General features: G+C 38.0%; 1 protein-coding gene across 5 annotated transcripts in view; it reads left to right on the plus strand.

The window, feature by feature from the left end:
* Window positions 1-1,294, plus strand: part of LOC149185264 (uncharacterized) — a 361,912-nt gene extending 360,618 nt beyond the window's left edge. For 4 of the 5 annotated variants that reach the window (XR_016257370.1, XR_016257369.1, XR_016257371.1 and 1 more), the window contains one exon: window positions 43-158. Coding sequence is in view for 1 of the 5 variants with exons in the window: in XM_089417868.1 (XP_089273994.1) it covers window positions 43-84 (42 nt within the window). In the remaining 4 variants the exon portion in view is untranslated. Of the gene's footprint in view, window positions 1-42 lie in introns of all 5 variants that reach the window. The other variant, XM_089417868.1, reaches the window with a different exon arrangement.
* Window positions 1,295-24,216: the final 22,922 nt, after the last annotated feature.

Genomic DNA, 24,216 nt, shown 5'->3' on the forward strand with positions numbered 1-24,216 from the left:
CTTGATGGTCACTTACACTAACATGTTGCAATCAATGAACAGATAGGTGACCTGCCATTTGCTATTTTCAGTGACCACAGTTAACTCCGGTCTTAGTTGGGACACCATTAGCTGTGTTATGGTTGTGTGCAAAATCAAAATGTAGTTCAACAGGAACACAGCATGGATATGTTGCTTGTCCTGTTGAAATCTTCTAAACAAGACATTAGTGTTGCTTCTGATTCAAGACAGAAATTTGTTCCAAGGGTTGGCATTCAGTTAGATGCCCAGTCAAATCTTTATCTTATCAGAGTGGAAGTATGGATGTGATAGCAGAAGAATCAGAGGAGGAGATGCAGAAATTACTGAGAAAAGACCATGGTTTCAGCTCTTAAGATGTATCACGAAAGCCCTCTGGGGATTCACCAGTAGCTGACATTCCCGGTAATTCGCACTGGCAGCTTAGTGGGAGGTCAAGACTCATCTTATGAATTCAGATCATGCAAACATAAAGAGGTCAAATAGAACTATGACTAAAATAGTTTATCTGGGAGTTTTGTCTTTAAAGGAATCAATAGGTACAAGAACTAACATTCTGGGTAGAAGTGAAGGGAAAACTATTTGAAGCAAACAAAGAAATTTTTATGGATCAAGCAAAATGTTCCAAGTTCTCAAATCCTGACATTGCTCAAAAAGTTTCTGCTCCAGTTTCATCAAAGCATGGTATTTCAGCAGTCTTGCTGGATCTTAAAACCAACTCACCAGCTGGAATGCAATTACGTGAATTCAAGTATGCTAGAGATTACCAGGACAATCCATTGCTTTCACCAGCCTTAATGCAACATAACCGATTCCCTATAAATGTTATAGATTGTGCACAAGAATTCTTTGCTTCTGGCCTTGAATAAGCTGTGAATTTGATCATAAGGTGACGATTTATTGAATTTTGGCATGCAATTTGGGCTGCTGGAACACTTTCCCCATCATTTCATGATTTGGCAGCTGCCTTCTAAACTAAAAGAATGGACATTTTGATATTGAACTTATATTCGAGCTCATCTAACAAGCGTCATTTTGAATGCTCATCTAGAATATGTCAAAGCTTCAAATGACACATAAAAGGTCGTATGGAATGAGGAAGGCTGCACTCACTTTGTGCTCATGAAAGCTTTACATTGCTGCGAGGGCTGGAAGTTTCTCAGTAAGTATCACCATTTGCAACTCTTCTTGGAAGATAGAAGAGGTGTTTGCGAGCCATTATGTATATAGCAAGTGCATGATTGACTGTCAGAGTGAAAAGTGATTACTAGCCCTATATTTCTTTGTGATCGCCACAGAACCATGACTTTAAGTGATAAAGAAAGTGTTCTGTGTACCACTGAGCATTTAAAGGTACAGCGTCTAATAACTTGGAAAGTGAATGGAATTCTTTGAGGATTGAAGAATTAACATCCCAAGGTGGAACTACTGTACATGTTGCAGTTCTGGGAGTATGCAATAATTTTGGTTTTAGCAAATATTAAAATGTATTTTCACTTCATTTCCCTCATTGATAGGGTCTTATGTAGTTTACTGTAAAATTCTCTATGGCCTGGTATACTCCTTTGGGCTTGGAATGCAAGGTATTGTTAATGTTTATTGTCAATGTTTTTCCAGTATCTGAGCAATTTTATTGCATTGCAAGGCTTATTAATAAATTATGGGTAAGGCTCCCAGGGGTGTAGATCAGTTGGTGATAGTGTACTATTAAGGCACTCTTGGTCACGTTGTTGGTTCAAACCTCAGCCAGCCTGTGTGTTGTGCTTGGGGGATGCATATTGCACTAGAAGTGGTAGTGGTCAGAATGAATCCTGTGTCATGTGAGTATGCAGATTCCTCTGGAGAAAATGAAATGAAATAAAATTAATTAATTCTAGGTAAGAACTGTGCAAGTTATTATTGTCTCGGCAAATCCTTTTTAAAATGTGTCTACTTGATTCTGGAAATCTTGTCCTCCTGACAGAAGCTGATCAGAAAATCTTAGTTTTATTTCAGTGATAAAGATATTTGTTACTTGAATATGTACATCTATGTACTTGGCAGTTATGGCAAGGTCTTTTGCAAAGAACACGTTGAGAATAGCTAAGGTGATCTCAGACGATTCTCTTCTTACATCGCTGTGTAACTATTTTGTATGCCTATTCATTAAAGCCTATTTTTAAAAGGGTGACTAGGGGTAAATAGTTAGCTTGCACATCGAATTGCCTTAGGTTAAAAGGATGAGAATTTATTTCCCATCTTGTGTGACATGCAACTTTAAGGATGCATTGAGGAGAGATACTTGAAATGAAAGAAATTTGAGTTATCAAGTATACCCTGGTAAAAATTATCCAAGTCATCCTCACTGATGAATGAGTCAGGGTTTTCATGGAGAAAATGGGATGCGAAAATGAAGAACTAAATTACACCGTAGAAGAGATACAGGTATAGAGAACTCTTGCAGGGAGATCCTTATCAATATAAAATGATTACATGAAGCAGTTCATAAGACAAAATGGAATGAACGGTGGGAAGTTTTAATATTGAAGTTCAGAAAACTTCTGTAAAGACCAGAATTACACTACCGAAATATAAAATAAAAGTATTTGATGATAAAACACTTTAAAGAAAATTCAATTATGCAGAATAAAATATCGAATTTTCAGGGGAGAAACCACAAAATGCAAAAGGTAATAATAGAGGAATAAAATACTTTCAGCGGAAAGCATTATTCATTAGTTTAAAAGGAAAGCATCCCTTTTGGATTTGATACAAAAACTTTAGGTATCCATTAAGTCAATTTGGGATAGCATGATACTTCTTCAAAGCATAAAAGCATGCTTTAAGATCAATATTGTCTTCAGTTCGAAGCTTTGGTATTCCGATATTTTAAGAGTAGGGTAAAATGTTCAATTCATTCATGTCACCATCAATTGGATATAACTTGGGTGGTTGGAGAAATGTTTTTATACTCTCCACTTGAGCTCAATATCTGCATGTAACATGTTGAGCTCAAAATGATCCCAGCCAGCCCCTTGTTCAACAATCAGCCGATGTGTTCGACTAGCCTCAGATTATATTCAACAGCCTTGGCGCCAAGCTTCCTTCGTTAGGCGATTTCTTTCTTTTGTCAACCCTGTCTATTGTTTGCTTTTACGGGGTTGGGTTCCCTAGGGAAAGCTTAATGACGAGTGAACTGTGTAAGATGGGGCAATGGGAAAGCAAGCAAACCATGGCAAGTTCATCTTCATCCCCAATGATAGCAAGATATCATTATAATGGTTTCAAGCTTTGTTTAAAAGTTTTTGAGAATGGAAACATGTATATCTCTCGTATAAAGATATTTTTTCAAGAAAACGAAATCTCACACATGTCACCACTTTTCTATATAATATGTTCAACTCACTCCGGTCACCACTATTCCATATAATTTGTTCAACTTACTCATGTCACCACTTTTTTATATAATATGTTCAACTCACTCATGTCACCACTATTCCATATAATTTGTTCAACTTACTCATGTCACCACTGTTGGCAAGAAAAGTTCCCTAAGGAAAGGGTTGAAAGCCTCAACATAGCAGGATAAGATAATCAACCAAGAACACTCAAACAAGCATGCCGAACATACGAATTATCAAACATGGATTTGGAGACATACCTAAAGGTCCTACGTTTGAAGATGTTCTCGTAGGGTCCAAATCCCTTGCTTCGTCCATGATGTGCAAACCTACAAATCAATCACATAAGCATATACATAATAGACAATTCAATGTGCATACATATTAATATGTTAGATCATCATATATAAACATATAAACTATCATTCATAAGATGACAACCTTTATCGGGAACAAGACACGAGCTTATTTATTGGTTAACATCAATAAGTACAGGAAAGATACACCCTAATCTAGGCCAAAGACACTGACGAAGCCTTCCTCCAGATCCATCCAACCCGAGGCACGAAAACAACCTATTTAATAAGTGCAAGTAGATGCTAGATAGGGATGCTGAGCATCTATGCAAAGGAAACCAAAGTTTCCTAAAGACTGGGAGTTCAAGAGGCATGGGAAAAACAAACTTGATCTGGGAGAAATCAAAACTAATGTCGATATCCTTCTTCTTGTATCAATTAGGCCTACCCAAGGGGTGTATATATACCAATGTTGCGGTAATTGTTATCGGGATAATATCGGCGAGGGAAAATACCAGGAAAAAATTGTAAAATACAAAAATATTCATTTTTTTCAATTTTTTTAATATCTAAAGCATCTACAACATAAAATAAATACATTGACACATAAATATGATAAAAGAACTAATATATAAGATGTGTAATATCATTTCTAGTGCTACGTCACACATAACAGTTAATCATGTCTTGAATAGTCAGTCCTGACTCTTTAGTCCCAACTCAGCCTCAAAATATCAACAAAAAATATAATATTGTATCTCATGTCATGAGTCATAATGTCATATACAATGAAATGAACCAAATAACTAATACCACTGATTTCCTTTGCCCCTCTTGCAAGAAAATGCAATAGCTTTCCCTCTAGATGTAGATGTTGGTGGAGTTGGCAGTGGACTCTGTTGTGCTTTAGAAGTTGAAGAACTAGGAGCTATAGGAGGTAGACCACGTTCTCTACTGGTGACAGGGGTAGGTTGGGTCACCTCCTCCTCATCAAAAAATTGGCCAAAAAAAAAAAAATTTAATCAAGATTTTTTTTCCCAAAAATCACGGTTTTTTTCATAAAAATCGCGATTATTTCAAGTTATCGTGATTTTTTCGTGAATTTTTGCGAAAAAATAAAAAATAAAAATAAAAATAAAATAATATATATATATATATAATAATAAATAAATAAATATAAATAAATAAATAAATAAAATATTAACGTAAAAACTAGGCGATAATATCGCCAAACTAAAAAATTCATGATTTTTCGATATTATCGTGATTTTCGCAACAGTGATATATACCACCTCAAATTGGTTATTTTAGTTAGGCCACGAGTTCCTGTAGGTGGACTCTCGGTAAAACTCATAAACTTCACCCCAAAAATAGCATTTTATTTTTTTCCATATTTTAAAATGTATATGTGGGTATAGTGTTATAGGACCTGTGTATGTACACGATTTAGTATGGGCAAAGTGGTGTATGGAATTTGAGATATTGTTTTTAAGTATAAAGTCAAGTTTGCATAGGGAAAGAGACTACCTAGGGCCATAAAAGAGCATCAGGTCTACAGGAGTGTTGAATGATACTATAACAGATACCCCCTAATATATGAGGTCAGAAAGGGAACATGATGGCCAAAATATATTAAGTATAGAGAGAGGATTAATCCGAAAACCTGGGAGGAGATCACCAGATTCCAACCCATCGAATACGAGTTAGAAAAAAAACTCATGTCTAAGGCAGGCATACCCATGTTCAGAAGTAGTAAAGCATGTTCACTGATCAAGTATAAAACATATCCAAAATGTATACATAAGCGTATAAAAGAAACTGAAGACTACATAGTGGACCCTCAGATCATGGTCGTGAAAAAACACATCGAAGCTTATGCCTCAATATCACATATAGAAGAATGTCTGATCAATGATGCTAGAAGACTGTCTGATCAATGATGTTGCATAACTGATCCTCATAAAAGTACCAAGTCATATAGGTGGAATAGTGGTACTGCATAAACTCGGGTGCCAACATATAAGATGCTGTTGTGAAAGACTGCAACATATAAAGCTGAGAGGTGTCATTGGCAAAACCCGGAAGGAGCTATCAAGTGAACCAAGATGCTGACACAACCCGAGGTCTTCATCGATCGTAGATTGTACATTTCTACACTATGGGAATAAATGAATTGAAGTCAACCATGTGAGAAATAATTTGATTACCGACCATTGATGTATACCGTTAATAAACGCGAGACAACTTACCAATAATGATAATGAGTGTCAAGGTACCCGAGTACAATCTAACAAGTGTGAATATATGTGTTGAAGTCGAACACTTGAAATAATCTATCAATCAGGAGACATTGATGTATTCTCATTGTCGATAGTGATGGAGTTTGTTGCTGATGACTGCAAACCTTAAGGTATTGAAAAAAAAACTCTAGACCTTGTTCCTAGAGCAATGAGTTGGAGTCAATGGGAAAAGATTCTTTGGAAGGAAGGCATTAAGGCATCCCACATCAACCAATGCGAGTGTAACCCACAGGCCAATAATTTGGAAGAATTCAGATGAAGTAACCATTCCGAAGTACATTTCTGGCGTACACAAGATGTTGCTAGCACACGACAAAAATCCTTTGAACCAACCAATAATGAAAGTCAACACAAAGGTGAGGAATCCACCAATAGGGTCAAATGGAAACCAAGGAATTGCACAAATCCCAATGTGTGATAACGTAAGTTGACGTCAAACATAAGGGAAACCACTCAGTCAAAGACCCATAATGTTGATCGACACTGAGAACAAGGTCACCTATCAATAATGTAAATAGGGTCAGGGTGAAACTCTAGGTGTACTCTTAGAGTAATTTTTCAAAGTCGATAAGGGCAAACCTGCCAGTAAGAAGTCAATGGGGACCTTCTTAACCAACATGAATAAAGGACCATGTCGTTGATGTGATGCTGAGAACAACTTGACAGATCGGGTATGGCTGACAAAAATGAGTTAAGAGACACCGTAGAATGGCTAATAATAGATTTACTTCCTCTGAACAAAAGCACGACTCAATGTGACTTTATGACAACATAAAATAACTTTGTATAAGTTCGCGATGTACGAGGCATTAACAAACTCTCCATATGATTAGAAGAGATAACCAACTAATGGAGGACTGACTCAAGAACTAATCAACCAGTGGAGGACTAACTCAAGAACAAGGTTATGGCTTCCCTAAAGTCAAACTAAGTCCCATTCTGATGGAGGAAATACTCATTTAAAGTGATTTGTTCAAGGGCGACACAAGTGACTATTGCTGCCATCAAATGATGAAGAAATTGTCTCATTCCTACTCTTCTTTTTGGAGTATTTAATTTTTTGTCTTTTTCATATTTAAAGCCTGAAAAAAGAATAAAATAATGCCTATAGTACAATGGAGAGAACGAGTGTCAAGGGAAAGTGCGCTAGTTCCTGGGATTGAAACATTCCTATGCTCAACGCAAGGTGGCAGATGCTAGTCATCGACACTCGAGGGATGTTCCCTCCACAGAAAAAGGTGTTAAGTTGCAAAGGCTAATGAATGCATGGTTTGAACTTGCAGAAAAGTCATGGTCAAAAGTGGCTTATACACAAGTCCAAATGAAGTCAGATTAAGGCCAAAAGGGGTGCAAGTGGTCAATATGCAATGCAATAGTACAACTCAACACATGGGAGCCTCTAGGGTATAAAGCCAAAATAATAGCGAAGAAGAAGAAGAATGAGGCTTCAATGCAAAGTCATGGCGGGACTAAAGAGGACTCCTGAGCCTACTCAATACTTGCAGCATGGGCAACATATGCTAGTGAGGTTCTAACTAGGAAGCCCATGGAAGGAAAGGCTCTACCACTATGTTACGATTTTACAAGACGACAAGTGAAAGAGGTTAAAAAATCGCAACATAATGGGGTCGACCCTGTGGCTAAATATCGCAGTATGAGGTCAAGATGCATAATGCAATGGAAAAGTGATATGTCTTAACCTATATTCCAGTTTAAAATGCGATACATGCTATGATAGGTCAACGTCGTGGAGTTGAAGCAACAAAAAAAAAGTGATAAAAAGCTTCGTCACCTTGAAAAGAACCTTTCCCAACACTCTAAGCAAAGGTCAAAAGTTCATAAAATAAAATAATAAAGTTAAAAAAATGAACTTTAGGAAAGTGGGTTTTAAATTTTGATTATAAAATAGAGTTTTAGACATACACAATTTCATTTTTACCATCCAAGTGTTGACAAGAGCACTTTTGGAGCAAATTTGGGCAAAACCGATCTAATCAATTCCACCAACGAATCTGACAAACACGAACTCCAAGTAATTCATAACCTTAAACCCTTTCATTTGATAAAAAATTTTGAGAGAATTTTTAAATTTTCTAAATTGCTCTTTGTACGCGGGGCTGGGCTTTGAAAGTCGCATATAGAAAGCCTTATACGCGAGCTAGTAAAGGGAAAGTCACATATATACGCAACTATCTCTTACAAAAGTTGTGTACGCACAGAGTAAAGTTAAAAAAAACAAATTCTATCAAAAGAAATCTATCAATTTTTTAGGATGGATATTGTTTGGAGGGAGAGAGCACAATGATGTGGATAATGAGGTTTTAGATGATCAAGAATCGTTGGATGGATTTAAAAATTGTGGACTGCTCAAATTCTTCATGATGCCCAATATGAGAACTCAAACTCAATTATTGGAGATGTTAATTCATCACTAGGACCCAGAGAAAGAACGATTCATCATAGATCAAATGGCTTTACAGATCGAAGTAGAAGATATCTATTTCATTACAAGACTCCCAAAGGGGAGAGGCAATAGATCTAAAGGGAAAGACGTTGTGGAGGCCTTAATGTTGTTGATTATATTGTTGTGTACTGTGCACCAGGGACTAACAAAGTTGGTTCACAAGTCCCGATAAAACAAATCACAAACCTGCCCATCAAGATAACCCTTTTCACTATTGACAGGATAGTAAGTTCAACTTCATTGTATCAGGCCTCACGACTGACTATGTTTTTGGTAGTAGATTGCCTAAAACCAGTAGTATATAACTAGTGTGTTAGAGTCCTATAGTGATAGGATTCATAATTTTGGACTGGTTAAGGTTAAGCCTTGTAATATTGTACATACCTTTGATTTCTGCAAATGTTTTACATATTAAAAATTTATGAAATGTAAAGAGGGCATGTCCTAAAAGAAATATCAAAGGACAAAAAAAATAAGAAAAGATCAAAAAATGAAAATATATGAACCCCAAAAACAAAAACAAATCATGAAAGTGTGCAAGTCTAAATGCCATTACTATTTTACTGCTTTACTATCTTAAATAATGGTTGTGTCTAGCTTGTCATACATGCCACAACCCATGGTAGGCAAACTGCTTAATCTTGACTATTTCATTCTTTGAATTATATGTTTATAGTTAGAGAATAAAATTTGACCAAACAGTTTAATCTTGACAGATCATTAGATAGGTAGAGAAAATAAAAGAAGTTCATCAGTTTAATTTGAGCCTTTGGATGATATAAGGTTAGAATTAGATAGTTTACTTTTCAAAAAAAAAATGAATGATAGGGGTCTGCTAGCCTAAATGCACCCAAATAAATGAAGAAAAATGTTAGGGTAAGTAATGGGTAAGTAGAAGAAAGGTTGTTGAAGTATAAAGTTGATTGGATAAAAGAACATTTATCATGCTTAATCATATCCATCAATGTGCATGAGTAGTTAACAAAGCAAAAACAATGGTTTACAACTTGATTTAAGTAACTCCTCTTCATTCATTTCATCCCTTTATTTACTAATTTCCCCATCCACAAGTAAGTTCTAGTACTAAAAATCCTTCAAGCCATAAAGGTTCAGAGCATTTCTTTGAATTTTGGTGGGACCGGACCCTTGGCTTAATGACATCATCAAGTGTTAGAATTCCATCATAAAATTCATTTTCCTTCATTGCCTTAATAAAAACCCTTTTTATAAGGTTAAACTCAATTTGCCTATGAAAAGTAAACAACCCGATATTAAATTCCATTTCATTCAAAATACCCACAAAAAGATTTTATCCTAAATATAAAATGTACGTGAATAAAATGCACAAATATTACATTATGCTTAGGGGTATGTTCACTCCGCTCATTTCATTTCATATTAATTTTTAACATAATACTATATCTCTCGATATACCTTTTCCCATATATAATTAAATCCCGTATATAATACCCCAACCCTTAGTTTAGCTATAAACTATACTTTTACCCCATATTCCCAACAAAACCCACTTAATTCACCACTTTGCGGTAAAGCTAAAATAATCCCATCATTAAATCCCGCCCGATCATTTAAATCCATGATTAACTCGTAATTAATCCCAAACCACCAAGGATTAAAGCCCCGACCCCCCTGAAACCTATGCTCCTTTCATCCGCGCACATCTATCACCCGACTGTCGTCCAATCATCAGCGCCCACATCCAACGGTCCACAGCCATATTGGGTTCACCTGATGTCTGACCTTTACCCACCAAATAAAGTGGTTTTGCCCGGTACCCCATTTTCTACGTGTCAAGCGCTAACATAGATCAAGTGACCCCTCCAAAATACTGCCTCCATAAAAGCGGTGTGATGGCTTGGGAAACCATTTCCCCGCCCAACCCGAAAATCGCCTACTGTTCATTTGTAATTTACCTGCCAAAAAGTGATCGTTGTTCAATAAAAAGGCCGAGAAGCCTTATTTTGCCTTTTTTCGCCAAATTTCTTTGAGAACCTCTGCAAACCATTGCGACCCCTGCAAACGCTAAAATCACCAATTGACCTCAAATTTCACTCCTGAAGAAGTTGTAGAGACCCAAATCAACCTCTCAGTCCATACCAGAGCCATGTTAATCAAGGTTGTCATTGATGTCAATATGGCAGTGTTTGTGATGGAAAATTCTTGTGATCATAATGTTGCCCATGAAGGACCCAAGGACTTAATACAACATATAGAATGAATATATATATACAGACATAATAGAAGTAATAGACCCAAGGAGGAAAGCTAAAGAGAAGCAGATCCGTGAAGTAACAGGAGCAAGAAGCCAAGGAGGAGAGCCATATCAGAGAAGCCATATGAACAAGAGCCATCAAAGAGTAGCCATCAGAAATCACAAAGAAGCCACAGGAAAGCCAAGCCAAGAGTAAGAATCTGTTACAAACTGTTTTTATTGAAATATCGCATATGCTCAAGAGTAAGAGCCATATCAGAGATATCACATGTAATATATGCCCAAGAAGAACCGATAAGAAGAAAACAACGAAGGAGCATAACAAAGCTATCCGAGCAGTGTATTGGAAGTCATAGGAGTGAAGAGAAGCCATAGGAGCGACAAGCCAAGACAAAGCAGATTTTTTGCATATGCCCAAGGGTAAGTACTATCGGAAGAAAAATAGGAACATTGCATCAGAGGAATTATATCGGCGGGTTATTGGTGGCTTTATCATTTTATTATGTGTCACGTTGAATCCCCCGATTGTGATATGTATTGCGGACCCAAAAACAGGTTATGGTAACCGCCGTATTGTAATATCGCATCCGCGTGTATCAAAACCTTCACATTGCAAGTCTTAAAGGAATGTCACACTCAAAATCTGCGATTGCGATATATAAGTTGCGGACCCGATGGTCCTATTACAACATGCCCTAAAGAAACATCGCATCCACCTATTAGAATTGTGATATCGCAAAGTCTTAAAGGATGTCACCTTAAAATGCCAATTGCGATATGTACTGCGGACCCGATGGTTCCATTATAATACACCTTAATACTATATCGCATCCGCCGTATGAACATTCATATTGCAGGTCATAAATGTCATGGTAAAACCTCCGATTGCGATATTATATTGCGGACCCACTGCACCACTATAACATGACTTTATACAATATCACATTCGTAGTATCGCTAGCTTCTAAGGGATGTCAAACTGTCGATTGCGATAAGGTTGTGGACTCGACACGTTTATTAACAACTGCTTAAGATCATATCGCATTCGCTCCGTTGGTAGTAGTGGAATCGCTATGTTATGTGAAAACCTCTGAAAGTTGTGATTGCGATTAATGTGGGACCTTCATGTGGGCATAGCCTCTCTTATAGGTTTCCGTAAATAATATGTCTATTGGATGAATATTAAAAAAAGGGCCTTTCTGAAATGATTTTAATATGCAACATCAGAAGTCGGCCTCTCCTCCAATAAATGTGTCTTTTGGGTATATATATACAAGTTGAAATGCTTCACTTCAAGTAATGGATTTCGGGCATCTATCACAGAGAAGAAGGTCAAGCGAGCGAAAAAAGGAAGCCAAGGGTTAAGCGAATGAAAGTGGAAGCCGAAGGTTGAGCGAGCGAAGAAGGAAGCCGAAAGGTCCAGCGGAAGAAGGAGGTCGAAAGTCGAGCAGTCTGTTGACTAGGTTATTTATTGAAATGCTCAGACCTGTGTTTGACAGTGATTAAGATAACAATTCAAAAGGACGCTCTACGGATCTAAGAAGATTATCTAAGTATGAATAGGGTTTTTTTTAATTGAATGCACAATATGAAACCGCAACAGTCACTCCTCTAAAGAAGTCACTCCTGATGCAGTTACTCCTGAAACAGTCACTCCTGAAGTATTTACTGTGATAGTGAGAATAGAGGCTTGAAACAGAGAGTTGTTTTTGTGCAAAGCTTAGTGTAGTTCATTGTATACACATTGAAGTTGTGTGAGGACTATTGTAGATCATGATGGCTATTTGAAATCATCATGAGGTAACTTTGCAGACTTTGTGTGGGAAATATGAAGAGTTGTGAAGACTCCTTCATATGAAGACAGATTGTCATTGATGATGTAGCATAGAGACTACAATGAAGTTGTAGATTGACAGAACATAGTGAAGAAGATTTTGAGAGCAGTGTAATACAATGAAAACAATTATTGACAAAGCAAAGATAGGGTCGGAGCCCTTGGGGTTGGTGCCTTAGAATTGGAAGGATTGGTGTCCTTGGAGTTGGTGCTCCTAAATCCAAGGTTGGTGCATTGACAAGATAGGGTTGGTGCCCTGGAGGTTGGAGCCTCACAAAAAGTCCAAGTTGGTGCTTTGCAATAGGTTGGAGCCTTATATATATTGTACCTGATTTATTGTAAAGATTATATTAATAAAAGCATCTATTCCTATTGTTCATTTTGTGTTCTAAATACAAATGATGTAACTGGTAAAAATAACAATTGAAAAGGAATATTGATTCACCCCCCCTCAGTATTCCAACAATTGGTATCAGAACCAGTACCTTCACTGAAAGCCTAATAGCTTGAAGGTTAATCATTAGAACACAAATGGCGAAGCCAAGGAAGAAAGTCTCCAATCGTCCTAAAGATGTGTCTCCCTCTACCACTGAAATAGAAATCAATCAATTTGTGAAGGCTCCATGGTTCAATGGAAACTTTGATATATGGGAAGCAAGAATGAGGAATTTATTAAAGACTCAAGGCATTGAAGTTTGGAAATCGGTGATTGTTGATAGCATGATGGATGGAGAATCCAAGGAACATAATATAAGAGCAATGAAAGCAATCTTGAATGGGCTACCAGATTCTATAAAGAACAATTTAGGAAAATGTTCGTCAGCGAAGGGTATATGGGACAAACTTCATGACCTTCACTCAAAAGGAGCATTGACCATGACCACTAGTCAAGAAGATGATGGAAACCAAGAAGAAAATTCAGAACCCATCATAGAAGCTGAAAATGAAAATGATGACATCAAGGCTAAAGAAGACCTAGAAGATGAAGAGAATGAAAAAGATTTTGAAGAAGATCTCCTCACTAAACTTATGGCTGCCATGATACTTCGGAAGAGGAGCGCGAAGGTGTTTAGGGTTTAAGTTTTCTGCAACGGTTTTCTCCATGGAAGGGCACAGAGGAGGGAGCTCCACTCCCTCCTACAAGGAGGCGGTAGCCAACAAGGGTAAGAAGCCTCTGGAAAAAGGCAGAGGGTATGTTGAGGAAGGAAGAAAAAACAGGGAGGAGGAATCAGAAAGTCCCAAATCGAAGGAGAAGGATGGCACAAAAGACAAGGAAGAAAATGACAAAATACAAGGAACAAAAGACAAAAATCAGAAGGGTCCGTGCAAACCCAGAGCTGAAATTACTCCTAGAGTAGTTTTAAATGATCCAGCACTGCAGGAGCACAGAGATCACATGCGGACTTATGCAATCATATGCAAATTCATGGGGCTATGGCCCACTGAAAAAGCTTTACAAGCTTGGATAAGATATCACTGGAAACCTAAAGGAAGCATTGATCTTCATCTAGGGTCTAAAGGATTCTTTACTGTGGTGTTCACTAACATTGAAGATAAAGACAGAGTGTTTGAAGGCGGGCCCTACTTCTATGCAGCGACAGGGCTCTACATGCGACCATGGATGATGAACTTTGTTCCAGAGCGGGAAACTTTTACTTCAGTCTCGGTGTGGGTAAGACTCTATTCTCTACCTCTTGACTATTGGCAATCTGAATCGCTTGCATCCATAGGCAATAAATTAGGACGGTTCATCAAAGCCTCTGAAGCCACAAGGAGGGGAAAATACACCTCTTTTGCAAGGATATGTGTGGAGATGGATCTATCCGGAGCTCTTCTGGATGAAGTCATCTTGGAGGTTTTTGATGAGGAATGGGTGCAAACAGTCGACTACGAACATATTCCATTTAGATGTCGCAAATGCCATGAACATGGGCACCTTCTAAGAGACTTCCCCCTCAGCAAAGCAGAGAACAAAAGCAAAATAAGCACAATGAAAAATACAGATAGCTTTCATAAAGTAGTTCATAAAGGAAAAAGCGGCAAAAAAGGGCCAAAGCAACACCAAACTGAAGGACAAAAGGTTAGTCAGAACTAGTTTCAAGTTCTTGAAGAGGATGAAGAAATATCAGTAGAAGATCAAGTAATGAATGAAGATTACGAGAAGAAGGATAAGGAAAAAGAAAGAGATTAGACACAAGAAAACGAAAAACTGAAGGGGATCGTGCTAAATGAATCAGAGCTGGAAATGGATCAAGAAATGACCCAGAGTGACATGGATATGGAGGACAATGAGCTATAGGAGATTTTGGACAGAGAAAACCTGGATCTAGAAGGGTTCTTGGCTCAGGGAACAACTGGCGGGGTGGAATCACTGCCACAAGAAGAGTTCAATCGAATAAAGTAGTCATTCTTATGGAAAACCCAAGTGAAGAGTTTGGGGGGAGTAAACAACATTGAAAGACAACGCAATGAAGGGGTGAAAGCAGTAAAAATGACTCCGGGGTTAGCTCTGAGAAATCCCGGAAAAAAAAAAGAGGTCAGAAAAAATAGAATGAGCTACTGATGGAATGTGGAAAGCTTATGGTAGACTCAGGTAAGATGAAAGACCTAACTAGTTACTCCTTTACCAATATTTAATCATGAAGTTCACAACTTGGAATATTAGAGGTCTTGGTAGCAAGAGAAAATAGATAATGCTGAATAATAGAATGAAACAGGAAGCTCCGGATATAATTTTTGTCCAAGAGATGAAATGTTCCATTCAAAAAGTAAAGTAAATCCATAGTAAATGGCTCAGTAGATTTGAGTTTTTAGAAGTTAGAGCAGAAAATACAGCAGGGGTAATCCTCACTCTCTAGAATCCCCAAAAAATTGGAATAATTGATGGGGAGGCATCAAGGAATTATTTATCAGTTGTTATACAACTAGTAGGAGACAGGGACACTTATCTAGTCACGAATGTTTATGGCCCTCAAAGGTTAGATGAAAAAATCAGGTTTATAGATTCCCTGGTGGATCTACGAGTCAAACATGCAGGACTACCTTGGGTCCTAGGAGGGGACTTCAATATGATCAGGTCTCTCTCGGAGAAAAACGGGGGTACAAGAGCTCTAAATAAAGATTCCTTAGCCTTCCAAATCTTTTCAAAAAGTATGAAGCTTGTGGATATTGAGATTAACAATGGCCTCTACACATGAAACAATAAAAGAGAAGGGGACTCATAGGTAGCCTCCAAGTTGGATAGATTCATGATCTCTGAGGATCTCATGCTTCTAGACAAGGAAATAATAGCAGGAATTCTTCCTTTTGGAGGTTCAGATCACTGGCTGGTTCAAATGGAGATCAAGGGCATAGGTACCCCAAGAAATAGACCTTTCAGATTTGAAAATATGTGGCTTTCTCACCCAGAATTCATCAGCAACATTGAAGAATGGTGGGCGGAGGATTTGCAAACTCAAGGATCAACAATGTTCCTACTTCACAAAAGATTAAAGCACATCAAGCTGAAGCTTAAAGCCTGGAACAAGGAGGAATTTGGTAATATTTTTGCAGGAAAGAAAGCAGTGGAAAATAAAATTTTGGAGCTCAACCAAGCTTTGATCAAGGAAGGCTTTGATAAGAACAAAAATGATCAAGTAGAGAAACATCACCAAGAATGGGAAAAGCTATGCAATCAAGAGGAATTTTTTTGGAAACAAAACTCAAGAGTTCAATGGCTAAAAGAAGGAGAGCGTAAAACTAAATTTTTCCATAATTCCACCATAGCAAATAGGAGTCACAACAGGATCTCTTCGATCAAGGATGAGGCTGGGCAGATTCATCAATCCCATGAGGAGATAGAAGCAGTTTTAGTTAAGCACTTCCGAGGTATTGCTCAGGAAAACACTTTAGACAGGGTTCCCTTCATCAAGGACCTCACTAAGCATATCCCTAAGTTGGTATCTAGAGAGGATAACAGTAATCTCAACAGACCTGTAACCGAAACGGAGGTCAGTGAGGTCCTCAAGGAAATGCAAAATGGTAAGGCTCCAGGTCCAGATGGATTCAATGTGGATTTCTTCAAAGCTTGTTGGAATATCGTCAAAGAGGATATTTTAAGGGTAGTGGAAGACTCCAGGCTGAACAGAACTATTTTGAAAGCTCTCAATACCTCCTTTATCTCCCTAATTCCAAAACAGGATAATGCCCAAACGCCAGAGAGGTATAGGCCCATCGCTTTATGCAATGTGGTTTATAAGATAATTTCCAAGGTTGTGGCCAATAGACTCAAACCTTTGCTGCCTACGCTAGTTTCGGGGGAATAGTCAGGTTATGTGGAAGGCAGACAAATTCTAGATAACATCATACAAGCCCACGAGGTAGTCCACTCGTTAACTAGTGAAAGGAAATCGGGTATGATCATGCAATTGGACATTGCCAAAGCATATGATAAAGTGAATTGGACATATATCAAGAAAGTGCTTGCCGCGTTTGGTTTTGATCATAATTGGGTCAGATGGGTCATGGCCCTGGTGACTTCCTCCAGCTTTTCAATTTTAATTAATGGCTCTCCCTCTGAAATTTTTCTTCCTTCTAGAGGACTCAGACAGGGAGATCCACTCTCTCCTTTTCTCTTCATCCTCATGATGGAAGGGTTGGGGCGGTCCATTAAGCATGCTAGAGCAACCGGAAAAATTCAAGGACTACAACTTTCGAAGAATGGTCAAGTTCTGACTCATCAACAGTTTGTAGATGATACCATGTTACAGGGTATTCCCACGGTCAAGGAAGCGCTAGCATACAAACAAATTTTGAAGGACTTTGCTTTGGCATCAGGTATGGAAGTTAATCTTTCCAAATCAAAAATATTTTTCTTTAATACCCATATAGCCATTCAGAGAAATGTCTCCAGAATTCTCGGATTTCAAAGAGACTCTCTCCCCTCTAAGTATTTGGGAGTTCCTCTAATGGCTAAACCTTTGCTCAAGAGCATATGGGAACCGTTAATCATTAAGATGCAAGACAAGGTCAGGAATTGGGCAAACAGGTCTCTAAATTTGGTTGGTAGACTGGTTCTCACAAAGGCAGTGCTCCAAGCCATCCCTGTCTTCATGTTATCAGCTCTCCCAGCTCCAAAAGGAATCTTACAGCAATTTAGAAATATCCAGAGAGATTTTCTTTGGGGCAAAGAGGAAACAAGGAAAAAATGGGCTTTAGTCTCATGGGAGAAGATCTGTAAACCCAAGAACCAAGGAGGCCTAGGCTTGGATGATATAGAGATTCTAAGTAAGGTTCTAGGGGCCAAACTTTGGTGGAGGTGGGTAAAGGATCCTAAGGCTCAATGGGCAAGCATCTGGAAGGAAAAATATGCTAGCGCTTGGCTTTCTTATGATATCATAAGAATGTCCGGGATCATAAAGGGCTCTCCCATATGGAACAAGGCCTGGGAGAACAGAGGGGTGGTTCAAAAAAACAGTTTCTGGGAAATCAGAGATGGAGATCTGGCACTATTCTGGGAGGACAAATGGAAACAAGAACCAACTCTTTTGAGAGAGGAATTTTTGGGCCTCAAACATGAAACAAACAATCAAGGATTAGTGAAAGTAAAGGATTTTTGGGAGCATTCTCACAATACAGAAAAATGGAGAACTTGGAAAAAAATAGATGGCAGAGAGAACAGGACCCTAAACAGTAGGGCAGAGACCCTTAAAAGGATGTTGGATCAGAGGATGATCGTAGTTACTGAAGGGTAGGATCAACTAATATGGGGCATCAACAAAGAGGGCAACTTTAATATTAAGGTAGCAAAAGGTATTCTCCTTGGGTTGGAATCCCAAGCTCCGAATAGAACTTGGCAGAAGCTATGGAGGCACAAGGGCTGGATGAAAATCAAACTCTTTATGTGGCTGGTTCACCACAGGAAAATCTTAACTTGGGATAATATCAGAAAGAGAGGTATGTTGTGACCCTCCAGATGCCAGTTCTGTGAAGTCCAAAAGGAGACTATTGAACATCTTCTCAATAGTTGCATTTTCACCACTAGGTCATGGGATTTTTTTGCCACCATCTTCAATCAGTCTGATAGAGACAAAGAAAGCATCACTAAAACCCTAAACAATTGGAGGAATGGGATCACCGCTTTCACCTATTGTAGCCAATATCTTCATGGAAAAGTTTGAAAAGAAGGCTCTTGACGCCTACCCGTTAAAACCTAAGTTTTCGATCAGGTTTGTGGATTGGCCCCATGGTTAGGTCGGACTTAAAAAAAAATTAAACCATCTCAATAGCATTTCCAAAGACATCAAATTCACTATGGAAATTGAAGAGAATAATTGCATCTCTTTCCTGGACATCCTCCTCATTAGAAACAAGGATGGTTCTATAGGTCACAAAGTGTTCAGGAAAAAGGCGCATACTGATAACTATCTCCATGCAGATTCCCACCACCACCCAGCCCAAAAAATGGGGGTTCTTCAAACCCTCTTCACTAGAGCCTGTAGAATTTCGGATGAAAGCCACACTGAGGAAGAAATCTCTTACTTAAAAAGAGCTTTTTCTAAACTAGGATATAATAAAAAAGATATCTTCAAAGCCATTCAAAAAGCCAAAACTGGAAACAATAAAAACAAAGCTAACAATTCCCCAACCGCTAGCGCCTACCTTCCGTATATTCAAGGTGTAACCGACAAACTAGCCAAAATCCTCTCAAAAAAGAATATCAAAACCTCATTCAAACCCTTGACAACTATTAGACAAAGAATGAAATCAGTAAAAGACATCCCAGAACATCTCCAGCAAAAAGGTGTTTATATTATCGACTGTTCCTGTGGAGAACAATATATCGGGGAAACAGGTAGATCAATCAGTATCAGGCTAAAAGAGCATAGTGCAGATATCCGTAGGGAAAGAACCCGTTCCTCAGCCTTGGCAGAACATGCAGGTAAAACTAACCACCATATATGCCTTGAAAACACAAAAGTCATTGCAAATGAAAAACACTATTTCAAGCGAAAAGTTCGAGAAGCTCTTGAGATCATAAAACACCCTCATAACCTCAACAGGGATGGGGGCTTGGAAATTAGTAGGAATTGGACCTCACTCCTCACCCCCAGGGATTAAATTAACCCTCCCTGTTACTCCTTGCCCTCCCTTCTTTAGATCAATTCAGCGCCTCTCCTAACCAAAAAACTTGACTATCATGCTTATATTAATTTAGTAACTCAGCATTAATAATTCATCTTCTTCCTAAGTAATTAAGAAACTTGCTAGAATTAAATAAATTAAATAAAAATAAACCAAAATTATCATAAAATTACAATTAGATAAAAAACTTAATACATAAACAAGCAATCAATTACTATATAATAATTATATACATGTATAATATATAAAATTAAAAGAACTTTAATTTATCCAAAATAATAATAATAATAATAATAAAATATAAATTAATAAATTAAATGAATATTAAAATATTAAAAATCATCCTAACCATAAAAACTTTTAGGCATTCATTAACAAACATATAAACTTAAGAACACAACATTAATAATACATTAACCTCCTAAGTAACTAAAATCTTGTAAAAATTAAACAAAATTACTATAAGTTACAATTAATTAAAACATAACCATTAGGATATATTATTAAATAAAATATAACAAAAAACTTTTTACACAAATAATTCACTTAAACTTTAATAATCATATCCATGTATAATAAATAAAATTAAAAAGAGCTTTAAAAAAAAAAAAAAAAAAAGAGCTTTAATATATTAGGACAGTTATAAAAAGAGCTTTAATATATTAGGACTGTTATTAAAATATTAAAAAATCTAGTTAATTCAAATCATTAGGCTGGTCGGCTCTCAGACTTGACATCTCAACCTAACCTTATTTATCTCTACTGTCTCTATCCTTTGTAAAGCAAGTCCTGATGATGAGTCTTGGTCTAGGCTCGAAACGTCGACAAAGCAAAGATGAAAACTGTGGAATATCCGAGTTCAGATTCTAAAAAACCTAACCACAGAAATCTACAATCCAATTGGAGGAATAATTTTTTGGATTATGAAGTTATTAACTCTGCCTGGACTCTCTTACCAAGTTTCATCATATGGAATGTGTGGAAAGAGCGAAACAGAAGAATCTTCAAAGAAGAGAAGATTTCCTCTCTTCGCCTATTGGAGCAGATCTTAAAACAGCTCAAGGAGACAGTCAGCACTACAGTTAGGGATCTCCCCAAAAATCCTCCCTCAGAAGCAGAGTTATCAATTCTCAGGCAGTTAGGCATGCAGGGGCTTACTCCACAAGGTATAGACAGGAAAATAAGCATGAGGGAAATGGTTAAAGATTTCTGGAATCCTCCCCCGGAAGGTTTCTTAAAATATAATATCGATGGAGCATCAAAACGTAACCCGGGCATGGCAGGCTTTGGAGGAGTTTTGAGGGATGAAAACGGAAACATTATCTCCCTCTTCTATGGTCATCTAGGAAAAGCCACCAACAACATGGCGGAATTAATGGCATTGGAGCAATGCTTAGAATTTCTAAAACAGAACAATTGCCAAAATGTGATAATAGACGTTGATTCAGAGTTAGTTGTTACAAAACATTGGAGGTTAATACGGGTTCTCCATAAAATTCAGGGGCATCTTCAGGGACTACGCACACTTAGATTCATCCATGTGCATCGCAAGGCCAACAAGTTCGCAGATATTCTTGCCAACCAAGGTGTCAGCTGTAAGGATAGCAGAATTTCATTGGATTGGCTCGCTATGTCGCCGAGCAACTTAAAAGAACTTTGCCATAACTAGAAGGAAGAGGACAAAGAATTGTATAAGAACATAACTAAGGAAGCTAATTCGCAAGGAGTAGATTTTGGCTAGATTCACTTTCTTGGTCTGACAGGCCTACGGTACAAGACTGGTCAGGGACGACCTCAATAGCCATGGGATCCCCTTCCCTGAAAATCCCTGGAGTCGGGTGCAAGTTTATTTCGATCAGGAGGGAGGGGGAAGGTAATAATCGATGGCATCTGGTTTGGCGACACTATTTCACAATTTTCAGTGGCGGAGAACAAAACCGCTTCCAAAGTGGTTTAGGCGCGATCGCACCGCTTTCAAGCCGATGGTGGTATTGAATTTTGGGCAGCGAATCCATTCAAATCTTGACGCGTGGATGAGGGCCGGACCTGAAAACCACCCTCGTCGCACACTAAAGTTCGACCTCTTCGGCAGTGCGATATGCAGCTCCGCCGTCCAATTGGGACAGGTCGTTCAACGTTCTAGATTGAATGTGCGGTTGGGTGGGGTCCGGGGGTTATCCACCTTGCTTCTTTGTGGTGCAAATTGTATCTTTGGCGTCGGATTTTAAAAGAAGAATAGACGGTAGTGATTTAGAGGCAAGTTAGGTTTTTTATGGTGTGGCTTTATGTGGGGAGGGTTCTCGGGCCCTGTGATTCTCTTTGTATATTGTTGCATGTACTCATATGGTATGGGAGGGTAATTTTTGGGGTTTGAGGGCTTAGTTTCTATTCAGCACGCTCTTAGCAAACCTAAGACCACACAGTTTGGTGGCTTTATGTAAATTTTGTAAATTATGTTCGTTTTAATGAAATAGAAGGCACGACTCTTGCTTGAGCCAAAAAAAAACTTATGGCTGCGATGGAAGAGATTATCAATTGGAAAAAGGAAAACAAGGAACTTAATGACAAAGCACTAGCTGGTGACTAAGACCAAACAAGGAAGAAAGTTGACCTTGTCAAGCTTCAAGTACAAGAAAGGGATGAAGAGCTTGCCAAGCTTAAGAAGGAATTTCATCAAAGCAAAAGAAAGCATCATGAAGAAGTAATATCCATGACAAATCAATTGGATAAAGCAAAGAAATGGGAAGATAACTTGTCAAACCACCTTGAACAAAGGCACCAGAGCTTGAACAAACTTGAAGCAGAGATTGGTCAATACAAGGAAGAGGTCTCCTCCCTTAGATCACAACTACAAGAAGCAAGAAAGTTAGCACAAGGAGCTGAGAAGACAATGGAAACATTGGTAATCATAGGAGGACAGGTTGATGAAGCAGAAAAGGAGAGAAACACCATGATATACCAACTAAAAGAAAAGGATGAAGAAATATTCAAACTAAAATCCGACCTCAACCTTCTCAAGGCCGAAACGTGTAAAAATACAAGGATCATGGAGGAAATGGAGAGCAGTCTAGCTAAGGAAAATGAAGAAATATTCAAAATGAAATCAGATATCATCTCTCTTAAAACAGAAGCAAATGAAGCAACTTGTATCAAGGAAGAGGTTGAGAAACAACTTGCTAAGAAGAATAAAGACTGCAAAAGATTGGAAGAAGAAATTGTCTCCCTCAAGAAAAAGGTTGAAGGGATGGACAAATTTTTGAAGAACTCTCAAGCCTTGGATGACATGCTCAGCCATCAAAGATCTCCATTTGATAAATCAGGTCTTGGGTATGCAGGTGAATCCTCAACCAAGAATGATAATGCTTCAAACAACAAGGATATGAGGAAGTCAGAAAGAAATGTTGATGCTCCCAGATCCAACAAAGGCAAGGAGAAGAGCCAAGGCAACAATGGAAGGAATCCTGCTCCAAGAAGACTTGTAGATGATGTCAAGAACACAAAAGGCAATGAATATTATCAAGGAATCCTAAGGCAGAAAGGCTTCAAAAGTACATCAAGGAAATCTCCATCTCCCAGGTACCAAAGCTTATTTCTTGGTTATTGTTATTCTTGTACAAACTTTGGACACATGGAAAAATATTGTAGGGCTTATAATGATCCCTGTCAATCTCTGAGAAGCAATTTCGCAAGAAGAAGCCATGAATTCTTATTCATGAACAACATAGAATGCTTCAAGTGTCATAACATTGGTCATATGGCACGTAATTGTAACTTGATTTGGGCACCTACTCAAGCTAGAACTATGCCAGATAAGAAAGTTACACAAGTATGGAGAAAGAAACAAATTGGATCCGAAAGTCTCCTGAACTCTCCAACCAACAACACATGTTGTTGACCTGATCTTCGACAATCTAAGCATTTGATGGGGAGACTCTGCCAAAAGGAAGATCATGCATACAGTTAGGGGGATCTTATGATGATTAAACATTCTTGCAGAAGCCATCTGTGAATGGGCCTTATGTAATCCTTGATGAGCTATATTGACAATAATTATTTGATGGATCATTTCTCAAGAACACTCCTTTGAAAGAACATGATCTCTTAACTATTCAATGGAATGTTGTTGAAGATGTTTTTTTTTTGTTCACTTGATCACTAAGCAGAAATTGGAGCAGCAGAGAAGGCCATCTAATGCTAATAAGGAAAATAGCTATGTTGTTGTCATTACAGAAGTTAAATGTCTCGACTCAGGGATCTGATGTAAGAACAGGTAAATTGTGGACACAAATAGATGCAACCTTCGAACAAATAGATCATCTGGAAATGGAGCTTGAATTTTTTGTTCACTACACAAGCAAGAGAAGTTGGCAGCATTTAACATAATTGAAGCATTGCAAAAAGTTGTTAGTCAGTAGAAAGAATTTAAAAGACAGTCACAGATTGATATCAAAATCTTCTAATGGAGATAACTTGCAAAGAACACAAGGAAAAGATGGTTCATCAAAAGGACTGTAGAAAGAAGAATGTCGTGCAGTCAAATATAGCTTAGGTTGATGCTGGTCACTTAGA

This window comes from Pinus tabuliformis, chromosome 3_2, assembly GCF_031772625.1.
Source record: "Pinus tabuliformis cultivar Carrire ecotype Pingquan chromosome 3_2, CPIR1, whole genome shotgun sequence".
Lineage (NCBI taxonomy): Eukaryota > Viridiplantae > Streptophyta > Pinopsida > Pinales > Pinaceae > Pinus > Pinus tabuliformis.